This window comes from Ambystoma mexicanum, chromosome 11 (genome assembly GCF_040938575.1).
Source record: "Ambystoma mexicanum isolate Mex_15411 chromosome 11, UKY_AmexF1_1, whole genome shotgun sequence".
In the NCBI taxonomy this organism is placed as follows: domain Eukaryota; kingdom Metazoa; phylum Chordata; class Amphibia; order Caudata; family Ambystomatidae; genus Ambystoma; species Ambystoma mexicanum.
This window is the reverse complement of record NC_090934.1, coordinates 974628126-974650688: the sequence shown is the minus strand read 5'-3', so window position 1 is coordinate 974650688 and position 22563 is coordinate 974628126. Positions and strand designations below refer to the sequence as shown.

At 47.1% G+C, this 22563-nt stretch overlaps 1 protein-coding gene across 1 annotated transcript in view; it reads right to left on the bottom strand.

Annotated features, from left to right (window-relative positions):
* The window catches only part of IGHMBP2 (immunoglobulin mu DNA binding protein 2), a 530708-nt gene that overhangs the window by 306326 nt on the left and 201819 nt on the right, over positions 1–22563 (bottom strand). The window contains exons 5-7 of the mRNA XM_069624129.1: positions 15591–15754; positions 6306–6506; positions 2848–2995 (exon numbers count right to left, since the gene is read on the bottom strand). Of these exons, the coding sequence (XP_069480230.1) occupies positions 2848–2995; positions 6306–6506; positions 15591–15754 (513 nt within the window). The remainder of the gene's footprint in view (positions 1–2847; positions 2996–6305; positions 6507–15590; positions 15755–22563) is intronic.

Below are 22563 nucleotides of genomic sequence, written 5' to 3'. Positions count from 1 at the left end.
TTTCTATTGCATATAACTGACTGTTCCAGAATGGGGGCAAATGGTTTATAAAATGGGCTGGTGAAACCATCTGGGCTGAGAATTTTGTTTAACTTTCATTTGGGTATAATGGAAAGGGCCTCCCTTTGCTGGGGTGTATAAGGTTTTGAAACGTTTCTCATTTGCTGGTTTCCTTCCCAAGTCATTCAATACTGCTTTTCTGATGGTCTGTTTATAGCATGTTACGTTGGGCCTGCACTGCTAATAATTTCCTGTACGATTGAATAGCTCCAAGTCACCCAGTTCTTTGTTGGTATTATCTCCTGCTTGACAGTGAGGTGAAGTTGTACACTGCTAGGGAAGAGCCATCTGTATCTGATTTTTTGTGCAATGAGGGAGACTGAACTGGTGAAGACGTCATCTTTTAGAAAGTGTCGACTGAGAAAGGTCTTAAAACAATTGCACTAACCTGGCGAAGAAGCCTATTGTACGTTTTGTGTGCTCAGCCATCATGTTTTCTCGCCTAAAATCATGATGTTTCAGAAGGATATCCCAGGATATGCTACAAGGGTCTTTCCTTATCTTTCTCAACCCCTGTGCGCTTGGTTAAGTTTGATTTTCACATTAGCTGTCCTCTGGAGTATCAGGGTGAAAAGGTCTTGAACGCAAGGTGTGATATCTTCAGCCACAGAACCCTCCATAAGAGAGTGAATCCTTATGTTACCACTTTGTAAATTAATCTTCCAGGGCTACACATTTATCATCCAAAGAATGGACACTATCTTGAAGCTCTTATTTCTCGGAGGTCAGCGACAGATTCAATTGTACAATTTGTCTTTTCCCTGCCAGCAATTTCCTTCTTGTTATCAATGATAGCTATGGACAAATCCTCACTCAGAATTTTAACATTTATAATTTTTGCGACTTTTCTCTGTAAATAGTGCTACCAAGCGACAGAGCATCTTGTGATGAGGCCATATCATTGAGCAGAGGCTGTGGGCTCTCTACTCTGCTTGGCCGATACATGTTCCCCTCTCCATGGCAGCAGGGTTTAGAGCAGGGTCTCCTTTTCCATTCCAGAGCCGCCCTAACACCACTCGGTCCCGCTTTACTGTTATTGAAGCTACATAGTTCCACAGTCCACAGAAAGGGAAGGCCCTTTACCTCAGCACATCAAAAACATCAGGCTTACAGACATTGCTAGCTGTACTGCACACTCATGGGGAGAACCGCTTTGCCATCGGCCTGCCAATAAGCGGTCATCATCGGCAAGTTGCTGCTGTTCCCCATCAGGTTCACTGGTGTTCCTTGGTGAGCACCTATGCCTGTCATGCTCTTTGAGGGGTTTCGGGGGGCACCAGATATTAGGGAACAATCATAATGATAATTGCTCAACACCTCCCCACTCTGCGATCATGGACACTTCATCTTCCCTCTTAACTGGCTGTGTGATGGTACGGTAGAAGTTCTCCCCTCTCCAATGTCAATAGGGCAAGGTGGAGCAGTAACCTTTGCCACCATATCTGCTGTACCTCCTATACAAACCGATATCTTAAGATGCTACACCACATGTCCTCACTCGGCAAGGGTGAATTTGTTCAAATGAGGAGTGTGCCCGGAATTTCACGAGGAACTTCTGAACAGTTAAGGTTGCGGCTGGGGGATAAAAGGAAACAAAGGTGAGCGTGAAGGTGCGTCCACTCCGGCCATCTTGGCCACCCCTCTGCTGGCTTACTCTTAAGCAATCTTAGCATCCAAGTAAACTAACAGCAGAATCCAACAATGTCATCCCTTTATTGTCAGTATTAGCACACCTACCCAAAGCACACAAAAGCATTAGTCATCATATGATTCTATTTGGTTTCTATAAACACTCATGCAAATGCGTTTATCAGCTCCTCCAGATATAATATTACATCACTAAGGCAGCTCTTGCCTTTTGTTTCTGAGGAAAGGTGGGTCATCATCATCCATGCTATAACATGAGCCAGGTTTCATTATTTTAATGACTTATTTTTGAGAGCTTCTAAACAAATGCTCTAGAGCCTCCAATGTCTTCAAGCCCCAGCAGCTAAGACTGAAATCACTACTCAAAAGTAGAGAGCACATTGCGCCTGCCCTTAAAAGGCTTAAGTCCTTAATGGGGGTGCATATGGCCCCTTTTCGGCATAGGTTGCTATATATTCTACGTAGAATCAAATGGTACCAACCCACATAGACCTGCCGAGAAAAGGAGCCATGCATTATTTCTATGCCTCATTTTAAATAGGTTAGACCCTGGGTAGTTTGTTTGACATGTTGGGCACAAAGCTGCGCAATACCCATCTGCTGCAACTCAAGCAGTTGACTTTCTGGTGAAACTTAAATCTTGTCTCCCCCAACACGTCCCTTTAATTACACCGATTCCAGCATGCGGTTGCCGGTTTAGGTTAGTAGAAGTGTTCCGATTAAAAGGACTGCTAAGCAATCCATAATCTGGCTAATAAACCTTGGCAGGTTGGAAGGTTGAAATGTTTTATATTTGGGAGTCGTATGAGATAATGTATAGGGGCTGTCGCAGAGGTAATGAACTTCAGGAGGAAGGGAGACACAGATGATAATGGTTAGGGCAAATGGAGGAATGTTCAGCAATGCAACTACCATTATATTTAATTTTTTTGCTACTTTTTTTATTGCTTTAGTTCATCAACTTACATAGAAAAAATGAAAGCTACAGAGGATATTCTACACACTGTATATCAGCGAATGACAATATTTCCCTGATTATCCATTTTCACACTCCCCATTAAAAAAAGGTACAATACACTTAGCAAGGCACCATGCATTAAAGTCCTCAATTTTAACAAAAATAAATATTTCACAACTGACCTGTATTTGTTGCAAGAATGACCTTTGCGCGTGTCAGGATCTCCATCATGGCAGATTCCTCCCTGCACTTCAGTTCTTTCCTCAGTGTCTTAATCTCAGTACGTAAACGACTCCTCTCGCCTTTGTCTCTTGCCTTTTTAGCCTGGGTCTACATTAGAAACATTTGTTATGTAGTCACATATAATACAGTTCTCAAATTACTAGGAACATGAACCAGAATTGGCAGAGTTGGAATATATGTCTCTAAATTACATACTACCGGTTTCACCAACTGGATGCTATATCATGTAATTTACAAGAAGGGATACGTAACCAATCTCTCTCTAAATAGCACAAAGAGTTAACATGTCTGGAGTTGAAGGCAAATATTTTGGAAGCCGCTGTAGTGCCAGATCCGCTGCCTGTGAGATACCGGCACTGGATGTTCATGGGAAGCAAGCCCTGGAATAAGTGGGGTGCCTTTAAGGCTTGGCCAGTCGCAGCTACACTCAGCCTGAAGGTGGGGAGCCGGAGTCGATGCTACAGCTCTGCACGTTAAGGTAAATATAGCAGAAGGAAATGTAATGTATGTATGCTTGCGTTTGTTGCTGTGCGTGTTTGCAATGGAGGAAAAGAGTGTGTTTTCAGGAAATTGGAATGCATGTGCACATGTCTGCCTGCGTGTGTGCGAGGGATTATGCGCTGGAGGTGACTGAGTGTGTGCACATATGTGAGGCGGAGAGGGGTATGGGTGTTTGAGAACAAGTGTGTGTATTTGCACAAGCAAGTGGCTGTGTGGGTCTGTGGGCATACATTTGTATGAGCTTGTGATGAGCGAATGTGTATCTGATGGGGATAGGGCCTGGGACAAGGCTGAATAAGAGCACCTGCAAAAGGACATTGAGCGCACCATCAACAACCATGAAGAGGTCATTTTACATTACTATGCTGGCATATATGAGCATGCTCATCACAGGGACATATTGTCCAACAGGGGAATTACTAGGATTAAAAGGGTAGTACAGTCGAAAATGTTATTGTTTAAAAATAATGAAAAATATATATAAAAATTATTTTTTTACGTGTTATAAATAGCCAATTACAAAAGTTCCTAGGTAACATTTCTGGGAAATCAGCCTCAAAGTCTGGATTTTCATTCCCCTGGAGGCATCCATTTCGTAGATTCTAGCAGCCTCCTGTGTTAATGTTAAGCTCTGCTCTCGCCACACTAATCAAGATAAAAGCCCCCTACTGGGACTTTATGCTTATTACTGCCGGAGAGCAGAGAATGCTGGCAGACTGCAGCTGGAGGCTTGTTCCTGTGCTCTGGCTGGGTGAGTGCTGCCCTAGCCCTTATTTTCTTTCACTCCGGCTGCCGCAATCCTTTATTAATGAACTCGGGTTCTCGGAGTTCATTAATATAGGATTGCGGCATGCAGCAGTCTCTTCATAATTGCTGTCATTTTTGTATTAAGATTTGCAGGCTTCTCCGGAAACTAAAACGAAAGTACCGGCAATTATGAAGACTTCATAATTGACGTGTCTTTCCTTTTAAGTTTCCGTGTAAGCCCAGGAAACTTAAAACAAAAGCCAAAGCAAATATGAAGACGACGCTGCCTGCCGGGAGGCGGAGTCTTCATAATTGACGTGGCTTCCTTTTAATTTTTATGTGCTGCAGGCATGTTGCCTCCAAAAAAGGCATGCTCTGCTCTCTGGTAGTAATAAGCAAAAACTCCCAGTAGGTGGCTTTTACTTGTTTAGTGCCGCAAGAGCAGAGTGTTGTGTCTTGTGTTCCCTTCCTTGGTCCTGCATGAATGCTTGCTTGAGAGAATGCCTGGTGGAATGTATGCCTGTGGAATGTTGTGGTGTGAGTGCCACTTTAAGTTCCATAAATGTCAGTTGAAGCAAAGCAGCCTGTGAGAGTGGAGGCCGGTGGATGTCTCCTGTGTCCCTTCCTACTTACTTACCCTTGGACTTACCAGATGTATATACCTTGTCACTGAAACTTAGTAAAGAAGTTAACTTCTCTTACCTGCAGTATAAGACTTTCATTTCCCCCGCTACACAGAGCTTAGCCTTAACACAAGAGGCTGCTGAAATCTACAAAATGGATGCCTCCTAGTGAAAATGTTGAGGCCGATTTCCCCAAAGTTTTACATAGGAACTTTTCGAAATATATTAAAAAAAAATATCATTATGCCCAATCTTATGAAACAATAACTTTTTTAAGTGAACTACCCCTTTAAGTGCAAAGCCAATAGGAGAGTTTCTTTGTGAGACAATTGCCAGCATTGACATGTCTTTTAACAGTGGCGTGTCATCAGTGATGTTATCAATTATATCATTCTCTGTTTCAATTTCCAGTGAAGTCATTGATGATGAAATAAGGGCTGTCATAAGTGAAGAGATTAGTATGCTCTTGGGCTATGAGACAGGGGCTTGTAGTTAAGGTGGTGTAGATTGCAGCAACTGCTGATAACGGGCAAATGAAATGCTAAAAAAAAGGGTAAAAATACTCCTGAAAAAAACAGGAAACATCAGAAAACATAGCCTGCCGCTTACTACCACCTGCACAGCTCCCTGGATATGTTCGGATCAGTTGTACAGACAGAGCAGTGTCACAGAGCAGAGCTTAAACATAGTGACTGATCTGTTGGGGTCCTTCAAGGTAAACATGGTTTTTCTTTTAGTGTGTTGCGACTTACCTTAGCACACCTCAAAAAATCACTTTACTCCCGACTTCAACATCTTAACTGGAGCCCTGTGGGTGGCAACAACTCAGAATTTGAATGAAAGTATCCCTAACCACACACACCTTGCAATGCACAGTGTACATGACTCTTGGTCAATTGCAATGAACACCTGGGCCTGATAAACATTTAGGTGTCAACAAGTTTTCCGATAGTAAATAACCTCTGAAGGTTATTTCACTTCTATTACCAGAGAATTTTCTACAAGCAAAGGTGGAGCAAAAGTTGTAGTATTATTATTATTATGGTATTTATTGAGCGTGGACCTAGCTTCGAGAAGCAACGGAGCGCTTAACAGAGGTATGCACTTTACAGAGGTGTACAACATTACAGATGAATACCGGAGTGCTTTTCAATGGTAACAACAGAACAGATATACCGAGGGGGGCAGAGGAGAGGTGTAGCTGTACCAGGTGGCGGGGAGGAGAGGGGCAGGTGGCGTATAGCGAGTCAGGTGGCGCAAGGGTTGACGTGATGGCCTAGGTGTTGAGGAGTGATAGGTTTACCATTTACTTAAATGAGAAAGGGATCCGATAGATTTTGTCCAATAATAAACTACATGTGAAAAATGTAGCAAAATCTGCCTTATTAGTATATTCAGTAGGAGCAAAAATAATTTGCTCCATTATTGTTTGAACAGAAAGAAGTACATGTCATTTTGGAAAGACTTCACAGGAAAACATTGAATATTTATAAAATATTGACTTTATAAATAAAACTAATACTTACAAATGAATGATCAATATCCTTGCGGATGTCGGCGACAATATGAGCATTGTCACTGTTTGCCAACACTGCATCTAGGGAATGCCGTTGTATTGACTCCAGTAGGCGGGCAGGGTGACCAAGACGCAGGACTTTCTCCTTATATTGCACTAAACGTTCCACTAAATTATCCACAGCCACATTAGAGGGTGCACAGCATAAAACCTTTGAAAGAGAAAATAGACTGTAACCGCCATGTTCATTGGCAATGCTTACAATGAGAGTGAAAAAGTGATTTACTTCACTAAAGCTACCACACTAAAAAAGATAATGAATGTTAAAAATGGGAGTAGTTTCTTACCTGTAACTACTTCTCCAGCGTTGGTATCTTTCATGGATTCACATGCTGTGAATATTTCCCGTCGTCAGGCTGTGAAACTTCGGTAACTTTAACATATAGTGGTTTCCCTATGGAAAACATGGACACCTTGAGTGTCCTATCAACGACTTTATGGGTGCTTTAGGCTGCACCAATGGGACATCCGGTATATTGCCCCGCCTCGGCAGCTTCCCTTCAGATTTTAACCTCTTCAAACCAGGAGGATACCTGAAGAGGACGTTTGCCTCAAGGGAGGGTGGGGGGGCCGGAGGGTGCATGTGAATCCATGAAATATACCAACGCTGGAGAAATGGAGTTAGAAGTAAGAAACTACTCCCTTCTCCAGCATTGGATCTTTCATGGATTCACATGCTGTGAATAGACTACGTAGCAGTAAGAAGACCTGGAGGTGCAGACCAGGCAAACAGAACCAATAGTACAGGTAATGTAAACATCAACAGAAAGACCTTACTTTCAGTCATTCAAAAACAAACATGAGCCGAGCCAAAACCCCGGAGGCTGTGAGGCTTACCTTACTGGAACAGGTGTTGAAGCACAGCATGCCCCACTTGCACGTCCTCAGCATGCTGTTGATTCAGACAATAGTGTCTGGTAAACGTTTGCAGTACTGCCCACGTCACTGCCTGGCAAATGTCACTGAGCGGTAAGCCCGCCCAAAGAGCAGCCGAAGACGCTGCAGACCTTGTAGAGTGAGCCCTGGACATTGACTGTAAAGGTTTGTTGGCTATTTCGTGGCAAAATGATATTGTAGACGAGACCCATCGTGATATGCCTTGCTTTGAGATCGGCTTCCCCTTGTTGGAGGGGCCGAAGGCCACAAAGAGTTGCCGAGATGTCCTGAACGACTTCACTCAATCCAGATAGAACTTCAAAGCTCTCTTGACATCCAATGAATGCAATGACTTCTCTGCTGGAGTGGAAGAGTTAGGAAAAAATGTTGATAAGGCTATCATAGAGTTTTTGTGAAAGTCTGATGGAATTTTAGGAATAAAGTGAGGGTTCGTAGAAAGGAGAACTTTGTCCCTCAAGAAATGTAGGTATGGTGGGTCGATGACCAAAGCCTGCAGTTCCGACACCCTTCTGGAGGATGTAATGGCCACCAGAAAAACAAGCTTCCACGTGAGAAACTATCTCCGCCATTGACTCAAATGGTGGTTTCATGAGGGATGGGAGTACCAAGTTGAGACTCCAGACCGGAGAAAACTTCTTTTTTGGAGGAAAAACACTGAAAAGGCCCTTGAGGAAATATTTAATCAACCCGTCACTGAACAGAGGTGTAGAGTTGCGTCGCCACGTGAAACTTGAGATGGCCGCCAAGTGGATCTTGATAGAGGACAAAGCCAGACCCTCATATGACATGCTGCAGCGACAATCCTGAGGAACCCTTAGGTTCCCAAACTCTGAGTAGTCAGGAGCCATGCTGCAAGGTTGAGGGAGCCCGGGTCGTGATGCCACAACCTCCCTTTGTCCTGTGAAAGAAGATCCAGCTCTGACCCCCTGGTGAAGAGGGTCGTACACAGCTAGGTGAAGAAGGTTCAAGAACCAAGTCTGTCTGGGCCAGAAAAGGGCCACCAGAATCACCCTACATGGAACCCTGCGAATCATCTGAATCGTTTTCCTGGTCAGGGGAAACTAAGGAAACGTGTAAGCAAACAGGCCCGTCCACGGAAACGAGAACGCGTCCCCTCTGGAGTCCAGATGAAACACCCTGCTGGCGAAGAGACGACACTGCTTGTTCTCTGGGCTGCCGAATAAGTCCAGGTGGCGAGTGGCCCACTTCCCGAATATCCTCACCACCTGAGCGTCCTTCAGTCGCCATTCGTGCCGCTGAGGAGAGTCCCTGCTGAGGGCATCCGCTTGAACGTTTTGAATCCCTGGTAAGTAGAAAACTAGGATCTGAACCCTGTGTGCCAAGGCCCAGTGCCAGATGTCCTGAACCTCCCTGGACAGGAGCTTTGAATGTGTGCCTCCCTGTTTTCGCAGATAGAACATCATTGTGGTGTTGTCTGAGTATCTGTACCACTGAGTCCTGAACGAGCGGAGAAATTATATTAGTGCCCAGTGAACTGCCCTTAACTCCAGAATGTTGATATGCAACGACACCTCTGTGAGGGACCATAGGCCCTTGACCTAGAACTGGTCTAGGTGAGCCCCCCCATCCAACATGGAAGGCATGTGTAACGATTGTGTACTGAAACTCTGGTTCCACCAGGGGCATTCCTTTTACAATGTTACTGAAGTGAGTCCACCAATGCAGGTAGTTTGCCAAAGACCGGGAGAGGAGTACCCCGTCTGACCAGGAGCCTTGGGTCTGTGACCACCTTGATGCGAGAAACTCCTGCACAGGCCGCATGAACCGCATTAACAGACAGCAATTCGGGATGAGTGGGATGCAGGAAGCCATGGTGCAGAGAAGAGACATGAAAATGCGGACTGACGTCCCCGGTACAAACAAGCCCGCCAGGGACAATAGCTTCTCTAGCCTTTCTTTCGACAGCCTGACCTAATCGAGCACTGTTTGAAAATGAGACCCCAGAAATCCCAAGTCCCTCGAAGGCGTCAGAAAGGATTTGCTGAAATTGACTGCAAATCCCAGACGTAACACGAGCATAGCTGCGCTGAAAGATTCTGATGTCTGTTGACCAGTTGCCCCCCTGACCAACCAGTCGTCCAGATACGGATAAACATGGTGCCCTTGCCTGCAGAGTTAAGCTGGCACAGGCGCCAGGCACTTGGTGAACGTCCTGGAAGCAGATTTTAGGCCAAAGGGAAGTACCCGAAACTGGTAATGCTCGTCGCCGACCATGAACCGTAGATATGTTGGATGCCTGGCGATGTGAAAATATACATCCTCGAGATCCAATGATGCCAGAAATTCCCCCAGCTGAACTGCCCGGATGACATCTTGCAAAGTTAGCATCCTGAATTTTTGTCTCTTGATATTTTTGTTGAGTGGTCTCAGGTCCAGAAAATGGGGCGCCATTTTCCGTTCAGCTTTTTGATGACAAAGAACCAGGAGTTGGTTCCTTTTCTTTTTTCCGACTTCAGAACTTTCTCTATAGCGCCCTTTTGCAGCATCAGATGTACCACCTGACGCAAGACCTGTAGATGTGGCTGAGATCTTTGTACCGGTGGAATAGGGAGTTGCGGACGCCGGAACTCCAACTAGTGGCCGTTTTGGATGGCATCCAGCACCCATCTGTCTATCATGATCAAATTCCACTCATCGACGTGGTGTGCCACGCTCCCCCCTAATCGACTGCCCTTGTGGCAGTCATTGTTGAGGCTTGGACTGACGGCCTCTATGAAAGGAGGAGGAACATCTCTTTCGCTGTCCTTGATACGTGTTTTGCTGTGTGGACTGGAAGGATCGTCGGAAACCGTGGGAGAAATAGGTAGACTTACCATAACCCTTGTCCCGAAAACCTGCAAACCTTGCGTTCCCTGAGACTCCACGAAAGGAGCGAAAGGGGCAAAAAGAATGTCTACTTTGCAAGGCTGTCACAGACTTCGCCGTCTCAGAGTCCTCCTTCATATTCTTCAGCGCATCATTAATCCTCTCTCCGAAAAGATGTTCCCCCTCGCAGGGCATGCCTACCACCTTGTGCTGAACCTTTGGCCGGAAATCAGTACAGCGAAGCCAGGCTTGACGCAGAAGAACCACACCATTATTAACCTGCTTAAACCCAGTTTCCGCCAGGTTAATACTATGATTCAATGCTTCTTCCCCCTCACGAACCAAAAATATTTGCCTCCTTCCGCTGCTGCTCCGGCAGGTGGTCCAACAGAGGAGCCAATCTGTGCTACATTTCGCTGTCATACCGCACCATAATCGCCAATGAGTTGAGCCTTGACCGTAGTAGCCCCCAGCGTGAGGACCTCCTTGCCGAACGCATACAGCTTACGGCTTTGATTGTCGGGGGGAGTCGCACACTTGTGCTGGGTCCGAGCCTTTCTACCAGCTGCAGCCGAAATAACCGATTCTGGAGTGGGCTGCGACGTTCAACACTTTGGAGTTGACTCCGGCGCCTTCAACTTTTTCTCCAGGCGGTCCTTGATCGCAGGCTCCATAAATGGGTGGCACATTGTCCGCAGCCCCTCTTGCCACTCCTGCCACACATGATCCAATATGGGGATCAAGAAGACTGCCTTCCTCCTCTTCCCCATATGGTAAAAAAAAAGCAGTCTTTCTTCTCCTCCTCTGGGATGAGGCCAAACTCGTAACAGGCTTTCGCCATCATGGTATGAAAGGCTCCAATATCATCCGGCGGGAATGGCTGGGCCGGGCTACTCTGAGCAGCCAGTTCTGGATCAGTATCCCAGGGATCTATCTCCCTTTCGGGCGACGAGTAGACCGTCGAGAGTGTCCTGCGGAACGCTATCCAGCTCTGACTCCACCAATTGCCCTTCCTCCTGATCCCTTTGAGGTGGTTTGAACACCCTGGCTGAAGGCTAGGGCGGACGAACCGGGGAAGACCTTCTGCGATGAGGCCCTCTACTACGAGGGGCTTCCGGTACCTCACTCTGATTAGGAACGGTAAGCAAGTCCTGCATCACCTTCACAGCCGGAACCTGAGTTACAGCGAGTCTGGCATCCAATAGTCCGAGGAGCGATTGCAACATCGTCAACACCTGCATCGAGAGTAACAAGTGCGGATTCACCAGCCTTCTCTTCCATCCCCAGACGAGGTTGGAAGAGAAGGCTGCAGGCCCAAAACTGAAGGATCCAGAAAAGGCTGCTCTTCCTCCTCTTGGCCCGAGCCAATCCCATAGGACGAGGGTGGATCATCCTGAAGAACATCCATCGAGAGGATTTGCCACATTGTTTCCCTGGAAGACATCGGATCCACCACAGCCACCTGCTTTGCCATGGTCATCTGCATTTCCGTCGCCGAAGCCCTCGTCGAGGGAGGGGCCGTCAGCAGCAAGGTCGTCGGCGGGGAAGCCAACAGCATGGTTGTCGACAGGGCCGTCACCCATAGGGTCGTCGACGGTGTCGTAGATGTTAAAGCCGTCGTCGATGAAAGATCCCTCGTCAAGGAAGCTGTCGGCTGTGAAACGGTCGAGAACAGATCAGCCGTTGGCATGGTCTTTTGCACCAACACCTCCTTAGCCGGTGAAGAAGGCTGTTTGAACGAGGACCTGGAGTGTTGCTTCATGGACTCATGGCCCGAAGAGGAGTGATGCCTGTGCTTTGAAGACTATTTTCTTGTCGATGTCGAGGATGAATGAGACCTGGACTTCTTGTCTGATGTTGAGACCTTATGCGTCAGTTCCGCAGGCTTCTGCGAGCGAGAAGCCGAGTCCTTCAGTTTAACTTCTGGCGCAGGCTTGCCATGAGAAGGAGGCCCGACCGTGCACTACTCGACACCGTACCTGACCCCGCAGACTCGCTGCCTCTTTACTTTTTAGGTGCTGGCTCCGCCGACCTCGCCCTCTGGTGCGATGGCCGATCTCTTGGCCGAAGGAGTAGAGGCCCTGCCCCCGTGCAATGAGCCAACCTCTGAACCCAGAGAGGATCCTTTGTTTAGCCAACAAATGAGTCTCCGGTTCCAGTCCTTGAGTCTTCTGAGAGAACCCCCGACAGATGGCACATTTTTCGGCAGAGTGATTGGGGTACAGGTAGTACAAGCAGTCTGCATGGCCGTCCCACTCGTAGACATTCTTAAGGCCGCAGGTCTCACACGGTCAAAATAAAGACTTCTATAGACGCACAGATGACATGATGGGCTTAGAAGAATCAAAGTATCCACGAGAAACAGCAAGGTTGTAGAACAAACATGCAGTTCTCAGGAAAGAACACAAGGTGATCCCAACAGTTTGGAAGACGGTTGAAATCTGAAGGGAAGCCGCGGGGGCGGGGCTATATACTGGATGTCCCATTGGTGCAGCCTTAAGCAGCCATAAAGACGTCAATAGGACACTCAAGGTGTCGAAGTTTTCCACAGGAAAACCACTATATTAAAGTTACCAAGGTTTCCCAGCCTGACGACGGGAAATATTCACAGCATGTGAATCCATGAAAGATCCAATGCTGGAGAAATAAAGTTTACAGCTTTAAAATGCAGTGATCTTCCTAGAGCTCATAATCAGGGAAGAGCAACCCACCCTTTTAAGCCAAGCTAAAACCTGCCTTTTTTGGTAATTGCCTGCACTTACCCTCCAAATGTACCTCTTTAACTTTTCAAAAGTACCACTCTACAAAAGTATGCCACGTGCCTTACAAAACTGGAAACCGCCCTCCCTTCTTAATATTCAGGACAGATACCTGAAAAGGTATGATACTCTGTGGCTAAAGTCGAATTGCAAACATTTATGCACATATAGTCAGAATGTGTTCACTAAATGATGCTTCTGATATCAATCATCGGGAACTCCCTAATACCAAGTTAAACTGTACATAATAGTGACAACTGAAGAGGCTTATTTATATATTTATTGTTGATTTATATAACATCTATTGTAATACAATCACTTCAAGGTGACCTTATGACTTCCACTGCCTGGTTCGATCAACCAGAAAGAGCGAATCAGGGCCCATGTGCCACCAGAGCCAATAGATTCTAGGCTTGGCCAGGATTGCCTATTAACTCTGCCATGGTCCCAGCATGTGACAGGGGGCAGTGGCATTGCCTCAACACAAGCCAGCCCCATTGCTTAAGTCCCTCCACACCACACTGACCCATCATTGTAGGAACGTAACCCCTGATACAACCTATTATACACTGCAGGTTAGAGGACAAGATGCCACCTCCTCAATTCAGGGAGCTTAAAGCACGTCTACCCAGATCCAAACATCCAATACGGGAACAGATGGTTTCCCTTTTAAAAACAAAACCGTCTGGTGTGACCAGCAAAGGTATCACATAAAACACATCTCTTACCAGTTCAATTGGCACATCAAAACTGTTATATCTATGAATCTGAAGAACGTGCAAGGAATGCTGCAGGTCCATAGACAATGTTTCCTTTACACAGTATCCCAAACACTGATAAACTGACGGGTGGGTCAGCATTCCAACTCTTGTGTTCTCTAGAAGCTACACATTATGCCGGAGAAACAAAAATTCACACTCCCAGTGTGAGAAGGGGTGACACAGTGGAGTGTGTAAAAAGCTTAACCAATGTTTTTCAGACTCAGTGTGGAAATGCTGATCCCACCACAACCCTTGGCTCACTACAGGCAGCCACAGAGAGCAGCGAACAAGCAAGTCTGCATTCCAAGGTGGCAGACCAGCAGGCAGATGTAGGCTTGGTCACACATCCTGAACCAATATCATCCCCAGCTGCATGTGAAGAAGCTGCCCAATCTCCATCCTTATCCACTCAACTATCTCAGGTACAGACCATCAAGGTAAGACCTACACAGGTGGTGGGGGAATCGCAACGTAAATGCAGTCGGCCACAAATGACTGAGAGGAGGGTGTAGGAGCAAGAGGCTCACATTTGGCAAAGCATGGAGATAGAGTGGTGGAAGAAGAGGAGGCTGGAGACACTGGCGAGGCTGGAGAGGTGGTGGCACTGTATAGCAGGAAGGGAGGTGGTGAGAGTTTGGTGGAGGAGGGTACATCAGGAAAGGTGGTCAGAGATTGAAGGAGGTGGTGAAACCCAAATGCAAGGGTGCAGGAGATGGTAACATCAAGATGGGGACAGACAAGGAGCAAGGAAGAGAATAAGGAAGGCTTAATAAAGAAATCGGAAAGACTCCAGTGAGCATGGACAGCACTAGGCAGGACCAGGCGGTGGGAGGATGAACAAGACATGAAGAAGGAAGTTGTTGTCGGTTTACAGAGGTGAAAGGAAGGAAATTAAGGGCTCCCTCTGCCTGACCAAAGAACCCCTCTCCAGCCACCCTGCCGACAATGATCAACAACCCAGGCATGTACACAACTTGGTTTCAGATATAGTCAAGGGGCATGGGATCCGAACAAACCCACAACTAGAATAGTTAAATAAAAAGAGGGTTCAGGGAGCCTCTAAACCTGTTACATTGAGATGGGGAGGTGTGGTAACTTACAGTAAACTATAAAGGTACGGGTGGCTGAAAGGTCTGACTACCACATTGTGGGGAAAGAGGCATTTTCTTTGGAGAAGACCATCCTCACCAGTGTTATCTCTTGCGGAAAATTCACTGGTTTTGACAGTTTAGTGAAGCTACTTGTACATAGCCACAAAAACAATGAAGAAACATTATGTGGTCTTAGCTCGTAGGTGTCCTATGTGTAGGGTTTACCACTAAAAGTTACAGTAACAAAAATAGATGCTTTTTACTTTTTTTAAAAAGAAGGCTGCCTAATGTTCTCCACTTCGTTTGTTTTGGCCACTATGATGGCACAATTTAATATTGCTTAAGAAGTATTGTGACAGTGAGTGTGCATTTTCTCAATGTAATTGCAGTGGGAGGTTTGCGAGATGCATAATGGGCAAACCAATTTTTTTAACTCCAGGTGAGAACTTCATGTTTGGACTATTTCAGCAGAGCTTACATTCGATTCTCTACATGAAGAACATGAAGGAACTCCAACTTGTTCAGATTGGAGCAGCCACGCTGGTGCTGGCTTAAAAACATCTGACCATGTTCTCACAGTACAGGTCTTGCTACCTGGGCGTTGCACCATGAACTAATTGTGACACTGACTGAACGGAAAACTATCATTGTGCTGTACTGCCGACCCTGTAAAATCCCCTGGCGACTACTAAAGTGATTACATTTTATTGCATTTCTGAGAGAAGCTGAACATGGAGATATTGTCATGGGCAAGGCCGACATCCTTCTGCTGAGGCAATCCCGCAATAAATAATCTATCTTCTAGCAATGAAATGAAAACGGTATATTCAAATGTAAGTTAAAAAAAAGGTTGAAAACAGCAGTGTTTAACAGAGTTCATTTGTATAGGCTGCTCACCTACCTTCAACCCTTGTTTCACAGCTTGAAGAATTATTTCGACCACAGTTGTGGTTTTACCAGTGCCAGGTGGACCATGGACAATAGCAAGCTCTCTCTGGCACAGTGAATAGGACACTGCTTCCTTCTGAGAATCATCCAGGCATTTATTACGGAACTCCAGAGGCTCTGAGAAAAGAACATAAGCAGAGGGGGCCTGTAAGCCAGGGAGTCTGCAGTAGACGACGAGCCAGAAGCGTCAGAATGCTTCACCGCCAACCATTGCAAATAACAATCATGGTAAAAAAGCAACAATTTAGGTGACAAAACAGTCCACGGCTATGTGGTAATCCCAGCAATACTACCAACATGGGTGTGCCACAAAATCTCATTAATCAGAGAGAGTTGTGGGTCTCAAAAGTACTGCAAATTTGTTTTATGAAGAAGGAACTAGAGGTGGCACAGAGTACTTCCTCCACAGTACACCTATGGCGCTGTGGTATTGTTGGAATGCTCACATGGGCCTCATTACAGGTTTGGTGGTATTTCGGTGGCAAATTTTCAGAAATACCAAACTGATTTACTATTACCACCACTTGAACCGTTGGAATTACCGCAGGACTACAAGTGGTGGTAGGTGACGTTAGTCCCCATGTATTGGAGTCCATGGGAATTTCAGCAGAATTACTGCCGGTGGCATTTCTGCTGACTTGGCCTTTTTTGACGGTAAGGCGGAAGAATTGTATAGCCATCATGCAAAGGTTGTTGAGGCATATGTAGGTCTAAAGTCGAACCCACAGGTCAAATCAAACAGAAGCGAAAATTCTTAACTTTGAGGCCCTCTGGAATTTTCGCAAATGCCTATTTGTGAGACCTAGCTAAGAGTAGCTGAAGCGGGACACCCCAAAAGCATTTGAAAGAAACACTTCCCAGTAACTTAATGGATGAGCAGTTTAATGTATAAAATTGTGTTAGGCAGGACTTCCAGATTGCGGACAATTTTTTTATAGCACAGTATGCCTAATATGACCTACTAGAGGTCGGTGCCAAAGGTATAGGGTTTAATCCAAAGTCATCACTGATATTGTAACTGATCTTTCTGTATTTACTGCATCTCAAAACCGTTGAACGCACTATTTGCGTTCTGTATTTTACAAAAGGACCACAGCCAATGTGCATGCTTACTTTGAAAGGGGCCCTCAACTGAACCCACTCTTCCGTGCACACTTGCACTTGTTTCCTTCTTTCCGGGTCGCTCGCATCCTTTTCTTTTACTCTGAACTTCACTTTTACATCTGTGCCACTAATGTACCTTTTCCTTCCTTCTGTGCCACTAGCACTTTCTACTTATTTCTTACTTTCTGTTTCTTAAATCTGTCCTACTTGCTTTCCGCTCCGTGCCACTTTACAAATCTTGCTTTTCTCAATATCCCGCTCCAGCCACCCACACGCTCCCGAGTTTCTCGCTCTCTTATGCAAAACTCATAGGGTAGCGTAGTGCTGGTGAGCTGTCTCTACTGGATGATTTGGGTCGAGATCAGAGTCTCACCACCTGCCCCTCAGACATCCTTGGGCCCGGCACACGGCCCAAGTGAACGAGCAATTGCATGGACACCTCCAGCAGGGTCCCAGCTGCCTCACTCCGGCTATCAGGAGAGACGACTCCTTAGCCATGCTGCAGCCCTTCTCAGCCCCTGGGCCAGCGTTGCGCCCGCCGCTCTCCACCGGATCCTTCCTTCTGCAGCTCCCAGCTTTGTGGCTTCTCTGGTCCAGTATGCATTCCCAGCTCGCTCCTTCAGCTGTGCAAGACCACACCTTTTATAGTGACCAAACCAGTCAAGTGGAGTCAGATGCGAGTGGTCACTATTAAATGCTTGCCCCTGCCTACTAGTGGGACAACTTGAGTTATTTCTATGGTAGGTTGCCCTTATTTTCCCCATGTTATCCTATGGGTAATCTTTACTGAGCTTAGTTGCCTCCTCCTTGCCTCAGTATTTGTTGGAAATGGAGAGGGGGAGATGGGGTAAAATGGGAATTGACATTTACAGGTTGTCCTACTACAAGGTGATTGGTAAAGGATGGGGGGCACCATGACCCTAGTTTGGTAGTCAAAAGGTGATTCTTTTTGTATTGAATTGCTCCCTATGTTACACACATGCGAGCACAGGCCTGTACAACACTTCCCATGAGCTGAACTGGGGAAAGACAAAGAAGCGTTGGGATTGAGATTATGTCTTTGTCTTATCTTGATTTCCCCTTTCCCTGGGGTTGCTCTGGGATAATTGGTTTGTCTCTTGCTTGGGCTAGGGATAACGGGACCTGCCTAACCCATAAAGGCTTCTGGGATATCTTCACCTATTGTCCTGTTGGAATACTGCATCTCTCCTAGGGTATTCTCCTGAGTGCAACCCTGGCCTCCACTACCCAGGTGATCCTGCCTCGCTTGTCCTCCCCCCAGGTTTGGGATCCAAAAGCAATTGCCCTCCCCTGGCCACCTGAATAGAGGATTCTCGGGGTCTACATGGGAGATTACCCCTAGGTCTCATAGATGTGCTGCAGCTCCCATCAGTCAAGGCGGTTGTAAACTGTCAAGCCCACACGAGGGGACGGACACAATCTCCTGTGGCAACAAAGCCGCAGACACAGAAGCAAAGCAAGCAGAATATTTTACAGAAGTAAACTAGTTTGACACCCCACCCAATAAACGTATACGTGCACTTAGCATGATATTGCAAGAGGGATATAGTTCATTACCAGTTACCCAATAGTGAAATTTCAGGGGCAAGCACCAGTAGAGGAAAAAGTTGTGGATTAAGAGAGTGTGCTCAATATCTCCTACAGATGCACTGTGGCAACAAGAAAGCACAGGAAAGCCAGTATGACCGCATAACCATCCCAAGATGGCCGCATAGCCCATGCGCTCCAGAGACCCAATGCTAAATTCAGCAGTCTTTATACTCCTGATCGGTGTTTGGAGAAACAAATCTCAGAAACTTGGTGTTTGCCGCTGGTAGGGAATGCTTTCTTCACATATTACAGCCTCGGAACTCACCGGCCTGACCTGCGACGAACACCTGCTGCGGAGGCGGGATGCTGGTGAGAAGATGCCGGCACTGCACAGCGCAGAGGGCTCCCCTGCCTGAGGGGACCGGGAGTGCGCTGTGGCCACATAGCTGACCCCCTGTGCCCCGCTTAGGAACACGGTGCAGTAAGCAATCAGCGACCAGCTGAGTGTTTGTTTACACAGTGGTTCCAGGCAGACGTCCTGCTGCATAAGCCAAGCTGAGCGGGGCATTAAAGGGCTGATTACCTGAGCTTTAAGTGGGCCGATGCATGGTGCGTAACCGCGTGGATCTACTGGGCTGTCCTGCCTTCACCCATATGTGGCTGCCGCTCTGAGGTGGATCCTCATATTGATGTCAACGGTGTGAATTGGCGAGTTGGGGACACTGTTTGCACCTACTTCAGTGTGGCTTCTTTGTCTTTCACAAGAAGGACAGAGTGTATAAGACACTAAGGGCTACCTGCACTTGCTGGAACACAATCCCTCTGTCTTACTTGGATCATAGAGAACCATCTGTTGCTTAATCTGTCACTGCTGTGCAGGGGTACTTGAGACAGTGTCTTCCCCTTTTCTGCCAAGTAATAAAATGGCGAGCACCCTCTACACTACTGACTCCCCAGAGTAAACCCCAATACATCGCCCGTGCTTTCTGAACCTCTACTGGGTGCTGTGTGTGCAGGGCTGTCATCTGGTGAGCATGGATTATAGTGCCAAAATGATTGGGACTGCCACTTGTTATGGCCATTGATCCCTCGCCCTGACCGTGCTGGCGGTGGGGTAACCCTGATCTTCCTCGGAGAGCCTGGTCTGCAAGTTGGTCATCTCTCCAACTTCCTCCCTGACCGTTGCCACCATCTACAGGTCACCTGGCTCTACTACCTTGTTCCTTTCTGAATGGGCTGGTTTCTCCTCGTTCACGAAAATCCGTCTGATGAAACGAGTGTCAGCTGCTGCCTTTGCATCTATCTTCATCCCCTCTTCTCCACCCACTGCAGACTCTACCTCTGACCACGCTCTCAAGAACCTCCATCTTGCCATCACTAATACTCTCGATATTCTTTCCCCAGTCATGTGGAGCCGCTTGAAACATGCCCGCAAGCGGAATACCTGGTACGACGCTGAACTTGCAGCCCTGAAACGCAAGTGCAGGGCTGCGGAACAGAAGTGGCAAACCTCAGGATCACCCTCCGACAAACTGGCCTGTTGCCTTCTCCAAAGGCAATACTGTCTCGCCATTCGTTCCAGGAAAAGGGCCCACATCCATGCTAGTGTCTCTGGTGTATCCAACACGGCTGAACTCTAAAATCTGCAAGGAACTAGCCAACCCTTCTGCAGTCTCCACCTCACCTCTTCCCTCCCAGGCCCTCTGCATTGCACTGGTCACACACTTCACTGCAAAAACTGAGGACATCCTGACTACCCTTGCTTCCCTTTTCCACTCCCCTTCCCCCGCATTCTATGTCCCGCTATCCCCCCTCTACTTTTCTCTCCTCCTCCTCTCCTATCACAACTGATTGCATACTTCTTTCACTCTTCTTTGCACACTTGCACGTTTCCTTCTTACCAGGTCGCTTTTCTTTTACTCTGAACTTCATTTCTACTTCTGTGCCGCTAATGTATCTTTTCCTTCCTTCTGTGCCATTAGCGCGCTACCGCCTTTTACTTTGTTTCTTAAAATCGGTCCTTCTTGCTTTACTCTCCGTGCTGCTTTACAAATCTTGCTCCTCCTCCTCCTCCTCCTCCTCCTCCTCCTCCTCTCCTATCCCACCTGATGAGGTGTCCGCTCTAAGAAGGTTTCCTCCAAACAGATCCCCCCCCCCTGTTCTTCCAAACCATTAAGGACAATATTGGCTCTCTTGCCCCTGCACTTGCTGATTTCTGCAATCACTCTTTTGCTACTGGATCTTTTCCCCCTCTTCCCTCAAGCACTCTCTTGTGTGCCCCCTCCTGAAAAATACTTCTGCAGACCCGTCTTGTCCGGCTAACTACCGCCCCATCTCCATCACCCCCTTCCTTGGGAAACTCTTGGAGAAGCTGTTCTTCCCCCAACTGACCCAGCACACTGAGCTTGTTGGTTGCCTACACGACCATCAATCTGGATTCTGAGCATTCAGAGGCACGGAAACTGCTCTTCTGAACACCCATGAAGAACTGCTCCCTTCTCTTGACTCGGACTCTCCAGCTGTTCTAATTCTACTTGATCTCTGCTCTGCAATTCACACGGTCAACCACTCCATCCTCATAAATGGCTCCACAATACTCTTATGTATCTCAGAGCGGGTACTGGACTGGCTGACCTTCCTCAATGACCGTCCCTCCCAGGTTACCATCTCTCCACCCTCTATCTCCATCTGTGGCATCCCTCTGGGTTCCAACCTTTCTCCCTGGCTCTTGAAAATCTATGTTGCTCCGCTTGCACATTTAATTTCCACCTTCTCCCCTTACTTCCAGTGTTATGTAGATGATGCACAACTTTTCTTCAAACTTCCCTCTGATCCACTTCTTACCTCCTCCAAAATTCCTGACATGCTTATCTGCCATTCAGTCCTGGTGTGCCTCCAATGATCTCTGCCTCAATGCCAGAAAGACTGAGATCCTTCCCATTGGGACTCTTGCTTCCTCTTTCCTTCCCTCACTCACTCACTCTGGCCACCCTCTATGGGCTCTCCCCTTTCTCCATCACCTGAAACCAAAAACCTTGGAGTCATCTTTGACTCCTCTCTTTCCTTCCTCCCTCACATCCAGGAACTTGCCAAGAAGGCCCACTTTCAACTCCACCTCTTCAAAGGAATCCTTCCTTTCCTCACTTTCCCCCAGAAGCTCAATGTCTCTAGAGCTCCGGTACTCTCTAGGCTTGACTACTGCAAAAGCCTCTTCCTTAATCTACCCTCTTCCTCTCTACAACCCCTCCAGCTAAACCAAAATAGGGCTGCAAGACCTATCTTTGGCCTCAAGCCCAGAGACAGCATTTCTCCAGCCGTAAAATCTCTCCACTGGCTCCCGGTTGCTGCAAAGATCAAATTCAAATCCCTCTGCATCATCCAGAAGGCTGTCTGGGGCCAGGGACCATGCTATCTACAGCAGCCTCTCACTAAATACTCCCCCTCCAGATCGTTACGTTCCTCCGGCACCAACTCTCTGCGTGTCAAGCACTTTGCTAAACAGCGAGCTGGTGGCCAGTCTCTTTCCTCGTCTGGCTCCCTCCTATGGAACACCCTCCCCCTTTGTCTTTAGCTGGATCGCCTCAAATTCGGGTAGTTCCTCAAGACTTTCCTCTCCCTCCCTCCCTCTTGTGCTAAACGACACAGTCGCTGAGATTGGTGACCAGGGCCCTTATGTGTCCACCTGGGTTCTGGCCTCCCACCCCCAATCACCTTTAGCCTCCGCCCACCACCAGCACTTTCATTGGCACCCATTGGCCGGTGCCATCATAGGCCTTCACTTATTTATTGGCAGTTGACCACTCTTACCAAGTGATCTCTGCCAGTCACTTAACAGCTGATTGCAGCTTACTCCCTAGTACTTCCCTCTGTGGTACTCCTAGCAGTTACCTTCCTACCTCTTCCCTGCTCTCTCTCTGCACTTGCACGTTCTGAATGCTCACAAGGCCTAGTAGGATCGCCTCGCTCTTTCATTGTCATATTTGCCTTTCATTCCCATGTTCCCTCCCCGTTGCCATGCGGGCCCTTTGAAATACAATTTACTTGATGTAAAAGCGCCTTACAAATGCCCAATAAATACATTAAATTAAATTCCCTTTGCATTACTACAGATTGCTCTTATGCCGCTGCATTCCCTGACCCATTTTAGTAAAGATATTCTTGCAGCACATATAGGGGAAGACTGGTTCTGTCCCAACTTGGCGGTATATATCAGCACAACTGTATAGTAACCAAAAATTCAACTCGGGTCATACGTTGTGCTTAGTGTGAGG